Source organism: Manis javanica, chromosome 6, assembly GCF_040802235.1.
Source record: "Manis javanica isolate MJ-LG chromosome 6, MJ_LKY, whole genome shotgun sequence".
NCBI classification, from domain to species: Eukaryota; Metazoa; Chordata; class Mammalia; order Pholidota; family Manidae; genus Manis; species Manis javanica.
This window is the reverse complement of record NC_133161.1, coordinates 81,203,796-81,217,094: the sequence shown is the minus strand read 5'-3', so window position 1 is coordinate 81,217,094 and position 13,299 is coordinate 81,203,796. Positions and strand designations below refer to the sequence as shown.

The 13,299-nt window shown below is 34.1% G+C and overlaps 1 protein-coding gene across 15 annotated transcripts in view; it reads right to left on the bottom strand.

Annotated features, from left to right (window-relative positions):
* CACNA2D1 (calcium voltage-gated channel auxiliary subunit alpha2delta 1) overlaps nt 1-13,299 on the bottom strand; it is a 512,731-nt gene that overhangs the window by 54,320 nt on the left and 445,112 nt on the right. For 10 of the 15 annotated variants that reach the window (XM_073238917.1, XM_073238921.1, XM_073238916.1 and 7 more), the window contains 4 exons: nt 8,540-8,616; nt 7,240-7,260; nt 6,510-6,570; nt 1,456-1,553 (listed from right to left, as the gene is read on the bottom strand). In XM_073238917.1, coding sequence (XP_073095018.1) covers nt 1,456-1,553; nt 6,510-6,570; nt 7,240-7,260; nt 8,540-8,616 — 257 coding nt within the window. The remainder of the gene's footprint in view (nt 1-1,455; nt 1,554-6,509; nt 6,571-7,239; nt 7,261-8,539; nt 8,617-13,299) is intronic. The other 5 variants (XM_073238920.1, XM_073238924.1, XM_073238925.1 and 2 more) reach the window with 1 other exon arrangement.

The window sequence follows — 13,299 nt, the reverse complement described above, 5'->3', positions numbered from 1 at the left end:
ATATCATTCTTAATACTGTGAGGTAAAATGTGATTGAGAAAAATCTGTATCTATAATATAACACTGAGGAAAATATGAATTGCTTTCTAGCTATCAGCTCTTTTATAATTAAAAATCTAATAAATTCTCAGTTCTTCACACAGTTACATAATCATGTCCATCACTTCCTATCGGATTACGTATATAACAGGAAGCAGGTAAAAGGTGAAGAGACTGAAGCACACACAACAAAATGGACACTGGTACTATGATACTGAAAGCATTTTGTTTAAACATCCTCATACTTTCCTAGGACCTAGAGGCAACCAATTAAATTCCACATTATTCCAGTTCTCTCTTGGGAATACTCATTACTAATAGGAAATGAACAATCCCATTAAAAAACACTGAAAAGGCTCTTGCTCAGGCAGAGTGAGTTCACAGAGCAGAAAGGCTTGGAACCCCTTAAACTCAGGCAGGATGGATGTGAACTCTAGCTACCCATCACAGCATTTCACAGGAGCTCATTCATGTTAAGAGGTGCAATGAGTTATCTTTTTATGAGGTAAACTTCTATTTGTGAGATGGATTTTTACTTTTCATAACTGAGGAAGAGCTTTGCTTAACTCTTCCTGATAGAAAGGGAAATAATTTTTAAAAAGAAAAGAAGGGGTGGAGCAGAGAACAAAAAAGTCAGCATATATTTTTTTCCCAAATTGTATTTACTAAGGCAATTTTTGCCACGCAGCTGGTTTTCCTCTTTTATTTCCCATTGTCATTACATTTTTTTCATAAGAGTACTTTCACAGGATATTTTAGGAAAAAAAAAACAGTTAAGATTTTTAAATGTTTTAAAAGTCCAGCATCTGTAAATCTCTATGAAGTGTCATAGTATGATTCATGCAAATTTCTCTGAAAGATAAATATAATGTTAAAGACTAATTACTAAGATTTACCTATTCCAAATTGATTTACTTCACAAAATGGGAAATTAAAGAATAATTTTTTTAAAAATATGAAGTTAATTATGATTGAAATGAGTATCAGGAAAAAAACATTAATATAGCATTTTTTTATACCTTTGTTTTTCCTCTATCCATATTAAAACTCATTATATGAAATGCAGGACATAAAAAATAAAAATGTGTTACATGTTTTCCTCTATACAGCAAAAACAAGGCATTGAAAAACCTTCAAAAGATCATTAAGATCAAGCTTTTTAAATTTGAAAGAACAAAGGTAAGCATATCCTATTCGCATTTAAACACTGGCAACATTTCCTGGCTTTGAAAATTTGATTTTACTTAATGAAATGAAATTTTTTTAATATAAAAAAGACTGAATTGTAACATTTTACCATTAAAAATTCATAAATTAAATAAATAAACCAACATACCAACAAACTAATCTGAACCAAGGTAGAACCACCTTGTATATAACACAGTGAGCAATTACTGCCAATTAATGCCTACTTACATGATGGGTTGTTTGGAGTTTTTCTGTCAATAAACTCATTGAAATTTAAAAGAAATTCTGTGTTATTATCTGATATTTTAAGGTCACTGCAGTAATCTCTGAAAAAAAATTTAGGATATTAAGCATTAAAATCAAAACTTCAAAAAAATGTACACAATAAACACAGGAAGTGAAAACACTTTTTTTTTTTTTTTTTTACTAGCTAGGAGACTGCAAGCCATTAAACTTGTTCCTACATTTTCCAAACTCTATAATGGAACAACACTGACAAAAAGTGGTATTATAGATAATAAATATTAAACACTTGACCTCTGGACGGTAGGTGTTCAGTAAATGGTTTGTTATTGTTATTACATTATCATCATTGTGTGTTGTAAATTTGCAGTTTTCATAAAGAAATTGAGAAATTTAAAAATATTTAAACATCAAGAATAAATCCATTATGTTAGCATTTTTATGAAAAATTTGTTTCAAAAAAGATTACAGTGAAAAAAGTGGCACAGATTTACCTATTTGAAAATCTCTTTACTTCCTGACTTAATAGCCTAGTGTACCTCTGTATTCAATCAATGAAATATATTGTTTTGACACACAAAACAATATGTCTTCAGATATACAGTGAAGCAGAATATATATATAGACTTTTCAGATTATTTTGGCTATTCTTTTAAAATAACATACCAAAACTTGATTATCTGTTATTTTGTGGTAGTTAGTTATAATATGAATTTTGAAATAGTATCAGTGAACTTTCTGTACTGTTAAGTTAAAATTTAATGTACTAATACTTTGAATGACTCTTTTACCTATCTGTGATTTTGTAACATTTTAAACTGGTTGTTTGGAAAATGTGAGTTACAGAGATCTTCCAAATGATGATACACTCCATTATGCAATATTGAAAATTCACATTCATTAATATCATCAGTGATCTCACCAGATAAGTTTCTAACTATTGGTAATTTAAGCTCATGGTAATGAATACAGCTTTCCCAAAATTCTAATTTTGTTTGAAGGCTCAGACTTTGTCTTCAGAAACAAATACTCTGAGTTGTTTTCTTCAAAATAAAAGGCTCACTTGATTGATTTTTGAGAAAACATTTGCCTAGTAAAATATTTCATGAAATACACCTATTTCAGCTCTCAACTCAATCTATCAGACAAGCACTTTTCTTTGAGACAGCCAAATGACTCTGCTATATAGTAGAACTTCTATTTCATCCAAAGAATATTAAAAGACAAACTCAAGGGTAAAGCCTCAATGAAATTATGTCAGTGCCCTTTAGGGTCAGCTCATCAATGCTTTTGTGTGGTTGCCGCAAATGTCAATACGAAGAAAAAGACAACTCTTAACATTGTTAGGAAAACAGTTTTGACTTTGTGGATTCTCTGAATGGACCTCTGGAACCTAAAGTGTGTGAGAAACATTCTTTGAGGACTGCTGTCCTAAGTGTTTTGGAAATTCAGAATAAATAAAAGGCAACATAAATGTAAGACTGCAATTATAATAACTAGTTAATGCAACCAACAGATTGGAGAATCAAATATTCAAGACAAAAATGCAATTAATAGTTAATATTTTCAGATGCATTGCCACCATTACCTAAGGTAGTTCCAAAACCTCAGTTAGTAGACAGGAACCGAATGTCAGAACTTCAAAAAACATAAGAACAAAATTTCTTGGCTCAAGGATAATTTCAGTTTCAAAGCAAGGTCTAGAAAGGTTACATGATTTGTACTCGTTTCATTATTGACAGAGCTAAAACTGACTTCTTTCCACATTAGCATTTAACTATATGTAATTATAAAATCACATGTTATTTCTTTCTCATTCTAATTCATCTCCTTTGAAGGTCCTTTCTCATTTCTGACTATCCAAGAAAGCAAAACTCATCCAGATTCCAGATTCTCATCTCTATGACTATATGCCTCTTAAAGGCAGGAACAATGCATCTCCATTTTACTCAGATGTACTAGGTGCTATTTGAGATCCATTAACATTTGCATATTCAATGCATATACTTATGTCTTGAAGTAGCAAGGGAATTGGTTCAAACCCTATATTTTTTAACACCTCTAAAACTGTTTCCTAATCTGTGAAATAAGCTAATACTAATTCATTTATAGTTCCTTTGAACAGTACATACAATCCTGCATGTACAGGGCTTAACACATTGCTGCACAAGCTACAGCCTTTCTCCCCTTCCCTGGTACTTGCCCGTTCCCACAGGTAGATGTGTCTTCCAGTCAGGCCACAGAAATGGCATGTCTGCTAACCCCTCCTGAACTAAACAAAGTCCACTGCTTATAAACTGGGAATTGGAGTTGAGAGACGTATTTACCCTCCCTGTGAGTACAGAGACTTTCACCATGTTTCCAATTTGTCTAACAGCGAAGCTCAGAAAGCCAGGCTGCAAGGTCTGTTACTTAGAAATTGGGAAAGAAGAGGGAAGAAGTTGCCCAGAGGAAAAAGCAGGATCTGAGGTGGAGTCTAATCTAATAGGGCTTACTGCAATCTAATTTCAATGTCTGCTTACATTTTTAATGTATGACTATGTTAATGTGTGGACATGCTAACAGTCTGTGAGCCACTGCTCTGTCCTCCATATTTTCCTTTCTTAAAATTGGTTTTAGCAGTTTAAAGTTGCTCAAAGTTACTTGTCTGGAAAAATTGCTAATAAGATTACAGGTATTATTGTTAACAATATGATTTAAAATATATTCTTCTCACTCTCTTCATAGATTCTCCAGCTGACAGATATTTATTCAGCACCTACTATGTAGGAGGATATGGATTTGATGTCAGATACTGAGTGGTAAGTCAAACGGATTCAGTTGAAACTCTGTTAGTGAAAGTAAAAACAAATAAAATGTGGGCAGTGCTCTATTAAGGGAATTCTGTAAGGCTCTCAGTGAGGAGTTTAATCCAATGAATATGGGAAAGAAATTCCCAGATCTAGGAGCTCTGAAACTAGGGTTTGGGAATGGGTGGGTTATGCCTGAGACAGTCCCAATTAGAAAAAAAAGATCAGTGGATGAAAAGAGGTAAGGGAGAAAAACACTACAGTTAGGAACTGAAAGAAGTTTAATGTGGCTGGAATTTAGAGCAGAGGTTGGCAAACTTTTTCTTAAAGGGCCAGATGGTGAGTGATTCAGACACTGTGGAGTGTAAGTTTACACTACAACTGCTCAACTCTGTCTTTGCATCAAAAGCAGCCACAGGAAAAACAATAAGTGTGGCTGTATTCCAATAAAACATTACGTACAAAACAGGCAGCCAATCTGTAGGCTATATTTTGTTGGTCCCTGATTTAGAGTATGGGGGAACCACACTGTAAACTGGAACCTCATAACAGAGCACTTGAAAGCTATGATGTACAAGTACAGATCCTATGAGGACAGTACTGAGGCACTGGTTAGTATCTAGCAGAGGAGAAATTCTGGTTATAGAAAGAAGACAGTACTGGGAAGTAAGGGGGATACAGTGGAGGCAGGGAGATCAATCAGCTAGCATGAAAGGCAGTGGCCTATACTGTACAAAGGCAGCAGAGTTTGACAGATATACTTGATAAGACAAATTCTATTTGGCAGGACTTGGTGATTGGTTAGATATAAAGAAAAGGGAGCAAAGACAAGTAACAGGTTTCAAGACAGGGCATTTGAAAAGATGGTATTTTCTCACCAAAGCAACAAGGAAGAATTCTCCAAAAAGGATAAATGTTTAGAAGATACTGAACTTGAAGCACATTTAAGAGATATTCCTTTTAGGTTCATCTAAAGATGAGTATCATCAATCAAATCTGTAGGGTAGACATGAAGTTTGGAAATAGATATACTATCTGATCCTGTATTGTAACATTATCTCAATAAACCACATGTCTATTTTGTTTCCACATGTTGTGGCCATCTTGTAACTCTATCACCCGAAACTGCGGAAAAGAATAAAAGCAGAAGAGAGCTAAGCCAGCACTCTCAGGAAAGTCATCTGCAGAAGAAGGAAGTCCATGAGAGACTGAATATGCAGCCAGGGAGAGAGGAAGAAAATCAGAATAGTGTGTCATCAAGCAAGAGTAAGCAAAGTATCTAAGGAGATACTTTGATCAGAGTATCAAACACTGAAGGAAATTCGATCAGGAGAAGCTGCTTAAGGCAGAGTCACTCATGAGGCCAAGAATATGGTTTGTTAAAAGAGATTCCTCAAAAAGTTATCTATATTCCCTATTTTCAGAAAGAACCAAAACTCAAATATCCTCAAACAGAAATAAAATGAAAAAGAGCTTCTTTGGGTTCTTAGAATAATTTCTATAAGAAGTATGAAATGTGAAAAATTAATACAAACTTCTTAATCTATTTTCTTTAGTGATTGAGCCTAGATTAATAGGAATTGTTAATTTTAAATCATATATATCTGCTTGAGAGTGGTTATCAAAAATTAATAACTCCCTTGGATTCCTGAATAGAGTTTCAAATAATTACCTGTAACTAGAGGTAAGGATAAAGATGTATATATATTAAGGATACAGAAGGGGAGTTATTTGAGAGAGAAATAACATTGGGTAGGAGAGGAAAGAATGTAAATCTTAAAAATACGTGACAAAATGTTACATTAAAATGTTTCTCTGGAGAGTTGTATTCGTGTATTAAAAAAATAATGAGGTTAAGACACTATAGCTTTGTGTATATATAAACCTACATATATCTGTATATATCTATATATGTATGTGTATATATATATATATATTCATAAATACAATTACATAATTCATTATTGTTGGATGCACTGTTATTTTCAAAAAGAGAAAAGCTTGTATCTTAGTCATCATTATATCCCCAATTCAGCATACTGCTTAGCACAGAGTAGTTGCTCAGTAAGAATATGAATGAGTAAATTAATGAATGAACAATGTACTGTTTGAATTTTAAAGTTAGTGTTCCCTTAGGTTCTATAAATTTGGCAGTGGAATTAACCCAGAGCATTCATGCCCCTAGTTCATAACTGGTACTGAAGGCCAACCCACCCCACACAAGCTATAAAAAAAGAAAAGAAAACTAACCTTGGTGCTATGAAGGTATAACCAGATTCTTCAAAATTATCGGGCTTCAGTGTTTCTGAATCTGCAAAGACAATGTTACAGGATTAGATAAGCAATTCAGAATATGTATCCTCAGATTCTATGACTATATGAAAGCATTAGAATGATAACCTAATATGAAAAAATAGGCTACTTATATCCTACATTTAAACATATCAGTGAATCTAAAGATCCTAATACTTCTCAATAATAAAATCCACTTTAATTTTGTAACATGGATTATACCAGTTAATATAACCAAAAATTCATCTTTAATTTTCCCATTAACTCAATCTACCACAACAAAGGTATCTTTTAAAAAGCAATTTATATCAATGTTGTATCAGAGGTATTTTGTTTGAAATGTCAACATAAAAATTTCACCAATAGTATGGTAAAGAAAACAATTTTAATTAATGCATTAATGCCTTTTTAGTGAATTAATAACATTCTTCATGTTAGGTGTGAATTAATAAGTAGAAGGGTAACACACAAGTATTTAAGCCTAAGAAAAAACCTGAATGAGAGACAGGTTGCGTATGAAAACACAAGCATATTCTTTCCCCCTTTTTTGCAGCTAAGGTTGAGGGATCATGGAGGAAAATCTAGCAAATGGGAAGCACAGAGGATAATATCCAATAGGAATGGAAGTATCAGTGAAAATGTCAAGTGTAATAAACAGAAAGAAATTGAGCAACGAGAAAATACTTGCCCTTCATTTTGCCCTTTTTTGCTGTGAAAATCCATCAGAAAGAGAAAGCAGGGAAACAAAAAAAAAGAGGGTAAAGCAAAGGGGGTCACAAACAATATTTTATTCAATGACTTTGAATAAAAATATTGTGTATAGATCAACGATTTATTAATGTACAGCTGTAGTCTGGAAAAAAAGACACACATTTGTGAAGGCTCGAAAGTATGTCCTGTCATTTACTACTAGAGCACCCTCTCCATTCAGTAGTTATTTCAAGGGTCTATTTTGCAGAGTGGTTACTGCAGGTGCAATACCCATGACCATTAGCCTATAAACAGAAGCATTCACTGATCATCAGAGACCCACCAGGCATCCCATTTATCAAGTGATGAACTAGCTCATGCAAAGTTGCTGGTTGTTAAAAGACCATCATATCTATCTCTCCAGTGAAAGTGGAAATACAAATGAGCTCAGTGAACTATGAGAACCAGGACTGTGGAGAGCAGAAAAGAACAGACAGAGAAATGAAAGAAATTGTCATTTACTTAAGGTCAGATGTAAAAGGCATATATGTATGTATGTATGTATACACATACATATATATACACACACACAATTTTTTTTTGTTTATTGTAACAGAAAAAATTGAGGCTGTTAGTAATGACTGAATGATGTGCAAAGGATATGATGGTCCTTTTACTCTACAATATCTAGTCACCCAAAACAAAGATTAATAGTGACTTAAAGTATGCACTAGTATTAGTAATTACTCCACATTCCAAATGATGCTTTAAAAAAATAATCCATTTGAGTTACAGAAGACATTAACTGGGATTATGAGAAGCTAACACCAAACCAAAGCAAAAGACCAGTGCAATTTAATTTATTCACAAGAAGTAGAAGATGTGGAGCACAGTATTATTTTTGCCAAGTGCAGAAAGAAAAAAGGAAAAAAAAAAAGAAAGTATTACTAGCACAATGCCATGAGTAGCAACTCTACGAGCCATTCTACACCAGCTAGCCGACCACTGAAATGACAGCCACAGAGGACACAGCCCTGCAATGATTCTGAGCACGAAGCAAGGCGGGGAAGGGTGGTGGGGGCTGCCGGGGAGACTGTGGAGTACCTGCTCATATTCTATCCACGTAGAATATTTCTTGTTCCTTGCATGTTTGGAATGGGTTAGAATCATTGCAGTAGATTTGGTAATAACACCTGGTAAAATGTATAAGCCTTGGGTATTCTAAAATCTAGATGAATTTAAACATCTAATACTAGGAGATGACAAATAGACCCTGGAGTCGCTTTCACAGTACTTACATCTGGCCTGAGTTATTGTCTCTTCTATTTTGGCTTTTATATAGTAAAAACTGTAGGTTGGTAATACCAAGGCCAAACTGCAATAGAAACAAGAGAAGCATAAACACAAACAAACAAACTAAAAAAAAAAAAAAGACACATTAGGTTCATGGAAATTCAGAGATCTTCCTCATGGGAAAGAAAAGACATATTTCTATGACAGGAAAATACATTCAGCAAATAGAGTACTTAATCAGATCTTGCCCCTAAGAGTCATCCAGTTCTCTACATTGTAGGGAATCAGAGGAGACACATGAAGATAAGCTACTAAATACACCCATAAATCGGCTGAGAAAGAAATGTCATGGGTCCTGGTATTTCCAGGAAAGTGTATTGAAATACTTTGAGTGTTGAGAAGATAAGAATTCTAGTGTTATGCTGAAACAAAGTAAACCTATAATATCAACTGGACACCCCTCCTTAATGAATTATATATAATGTTCAAGTGCTTTATAGCAAAATGCATGTTGTTTAAAAATTACAAACATAAGTATTATCAGCTTTTCCATTACAAAATGTATAAAATCATCTGAAGTATACTCTTTTGAAAGGTTAAAAACCTATTATTTTAAAACTCAAATCTTCAGACAAATTTCCCAGTGCCTGTTGGTGGGAAAATTCAAATTCCTTGATAACACTAAGAAAGATTGCTTACTCATCCCACTGGTTCTTACCCAATAGTATAAAAGATGACAGAATTTAACATTATGCAGTTTCCAGTAACACCTTCCTGTGCATAATTATTCAATCTCACAATGGCTAGTATGCACATGTAGGACATAACCAATGATTGCATATACACATTTACAGTTGCAAATGGCTTTTGCTGTGCTTTGAATACAGACGGAAACACGAACTAATGGTTTCAAAAAAATGAGAGTATCTCTAAGATTCCCAAGGCAATTATTTTAAAAAATTAATGACTAATGTGACCAATTGTGTCATTCAGCAATTGCTTTTAATATTTGATATAAAATTTATCAGTACACAGGGAAAGGTGCGCATTTCTAAGGTTCTGAGTATCTAGGCATTTGCAGAAGATCTTTTAAATCTCTCAAGCTAAGCTCTGAGGATGGGTGTCCAAACTGTAATCTCATTATATATATAGATATAAATATATATACACACACACACACACACACACACATATATATATAATGGACAATACAGAATAGGATAAAATATAAAATTTTAGGTTTTATTTCTTATGAATATATATATTAAAAATTCACTCTACAAGGAGGAAAAAGGTAAGGGCTTAATTGTTACAACTATGTAGTCAGGACAGCAAAGTGAGTGGATGCTTGTTCCCTCCAATTCCTCATTTCTTTCTTCATCATTAAGTAATTCATAGACTTTCCTTACAGGAAAAGGTCAGAGAAATAAAACATTATGTAGATTTAATGAAAATCTCTCCATTCATTTTATAGGTACCTTCCTTTAAGTAGAGGCAGAGATTAAAATTAAAATAAGCAGTGCAATTAGTTTGAAAGTAAGATGACCTTTCATGATTCACTTGCCATTTATAAAAACGTACAGCAGAATTACTGAGTATTTGAAGATGGTCTCCTACAAATTCCTCTCAGGGGAAATTAGGACATTTTTATTGCCCCATCAGCATTTATTGCTAAGAGAAACTTCTAATTAAAACAATAGTGTTGTATCATGTGGCTGCTACAGTGTCACTCTCTAAGCTTGGCTTACATCTCATGTACCATAAAAATAGTACAGAAACTCATGAGGAACACAAGAGAAGTTTAAAATTGACATATCAAATACATATTGTATTGAAGTTCAAATTTCAGTTTTTTATTAAGAGCTACATGTTTCATTCTACAGAGAAATATCATTATACTTAATTTATTTCTACCTTAAGGAAACAGTTATTTCTTCAATTTATAGCAGGTAAGATCTTTACCAACATTTGTCAGTCAATGATGCTGTCACATTCAGTGTTTGTGACTGCATATAAAGCCAACAGACCAAGACTGATTTTCTCCCAGGAATTAAAGGCTAATAAAGCCACTCAATTGTTTATCATTATAAAACTCATTAAAATACAGGTTTCTATTAAAGTCCTTAATTACATATTTCAGAATGTGGTACCTAAATTACACCAACGCTTAAGGAGACAATTTACTAAATGAAATTTGGTACCTTGTTCATTAAATCAAGACATGCCATATTTTCCTTTAACTTAGACATAGTGTTTTGTTGTAAATTGTTATTTGGAATTTATTTCCTTGCCTGTCCATATCTCCTCTCTCCCATCACATCTTTTCACAAGCTTATATAAAAACTGAAAGGTGGTAACAATCGAGGCAGAGGAAGGAGAAATGATGACTTATGTATGTACTTAAAGACTATGTATGTGTAGAGATGTCTAAAAGAGATGAAAGAGAAGTCAGAAGATAGAAATAAGTGAATAATTAAAACAGTTGTTCTCGTGGTCAGCATATGAATTCAATGAATTCAACAGTATGTCAAAACTGAACAAGCAGAGACATTAATTGCTGTGTTCTTCTCTCTGTATTCTGCATGCCCTCATAGGAGAACAAAAGGAAAGAGTTTCCTATGATACCAACATTGCAGACTTAGAGAAATCCCCAGCACTTCAGGCTCCCCCAACAGGTTATGTGTATGTTCTCAGTTAGAGTGGGGGATTTTTCATTTTATTACAAAAGAAATAGTTGAATCTACTACAATCTATTAAGTCCTTCATACTTGAATCATTTCAATGGAATTTTGGATACCATTATTTAAATTTGACAGGATAAGACAAATATAAAATCATTTTCAATTCTGTACTTATTTACAGAATGCCTACTATACACCATTGTCTTTATGAGCTGGGGCTTCAACGGAGAAAGTAAATGAAGCAGGCTATAATCTTAAAATCTAACAATCTTAGAGCCTTACCCTCTTAGAACTTACTAGTGAGGGTAAGACAAACAATAAACAGTCGAAATAAATTTCTCCATATATGCTTTGTGTGTATGCATGTGTTTATAAAATGTCAAATGATGATAAGGGTTATGGAGAATTCATTTAAATAGGATCGCTGGGGAAGGCCTTACTGAGGAGATAAAAGTATATAAAGATGAGTAGAAGACAAGGACTGAGTATGTGAATATATGGGAAAAAGTCATTCTAGACAGAAATGATTTCAGGTGCAAAGGCCCTGAGGCAGGATACCATTGTTTATGGGGAAAGTAGGATAGTATAGTTTAAGCCAAGAGTGTTCAGTGGACAATCTGGAAGATAAATAGAACTGACAGTGAATGAGATCAGATACTGTAGGCTTCTGATGACTGACAATTCTGGCTTTTAGACTGAACAAGATAGCAAATTATGGGAGGTGTTGCATAGAGAGATGAAACAATCTAACTCAAGTGCCAATCAGATCACTCTTGTTACTCTATTGAGAATAGAGAGTAATGGAGATACAGATTCAAGTAGTTATGTACTGTGGTCATGTGAGTTCTCTTCTGAGCATTTCTGTTTTTTAGTGACAAAGAAAGCAAAGACATCCAAGAGGAAATGTATGGAAAAGTGTTATGAGTTTGAGGAGAGAAGAGAAGCTATCAAAAGTTATCTAGGAGCATCCTAAACTTACTGGACTTTAGAATATCAGGCACCACTAAGGCCCACTAGAGGTTAGAGATCATGAATTTTAGGTGATTTATCAGTCAGGGAGTATTTTACTTCACCCATTTGTAGCTATGCGGGTGCAGTGTGGTGTTGGTAATACTTTGAATTTAACCAGGATTGGGATTTGTCAAACTGCCATTTACCAAATCTGGGTCTGATGAAGGGAGCTGATAATGTGTGCAAGACAATGAACACGGTAAGAAATAAGGAATTTCTGCTGAATAAAGAGAGGTGCAAGGCCATGAAGAGGCAGGGCAAGGGAGTGAATAAAAGGGATTAACGGATTTCAGGTTTCAGCTGAGTCACAGAATTGTTGGAGTTGAGTTCCTCGAGGGAGGGGAGGGAAAGCGACACTGTAGTAATCTCAGTAGGATATAAGAATCTCTGGTTAAGAGTATAACAGAGGAGGTGCAGTCTTGACAATGAGAGAGTCACAAACCTGACCTTGGAGTAGGTAGTTAAGGCAGGAAATGACAAGATCATTAGAGAGGAGGAGAAAAAACAGAGTTCAGGTACTAGAAAAGTCACCAATGTCAATGATATTTAAGTGTGGCCCATGGACCCGGCTCATTTGCCAAATGGCTATGACCAGCTCGTGACCAGTTAAGTACAGATATTAAGAGCAATCATTTAGAACATTTTACAGCAATTTGACAGACTAATTTTATGTGTGGGGAATCTAGTAATAAAATTTTTAAGCTCCATTTTTTATCTCTTTTGAAGTGGCCTTTAGTTAATAATTCTTGTTTTATTTTTCCTAAGTGTGGGAATGTAATGTCATAAACAGTTTGAGGAACAGTAATCTATGTTAATGTAAGAGAGGCTGACAGTGAGCCAAGAGCTAAAATCTAATAAGATGAGGAGACTGTTAAAAAGGAAGAATGTTGGGTGGTGTAGTTTGCTGACATGTGATTCAAAGAGAGGAGGCTTTAGGAAGGAGGAAGAGAGAGTGAATAACAAGGACATACTCATATTAGCCTCAGTATCATAAGCATATGTGAAGTAGACCACACGGAAAGCCTCAAAGAAGAATAAGAACAAGAAAGTGAAGAAAATGCTCAGCAAGTGTT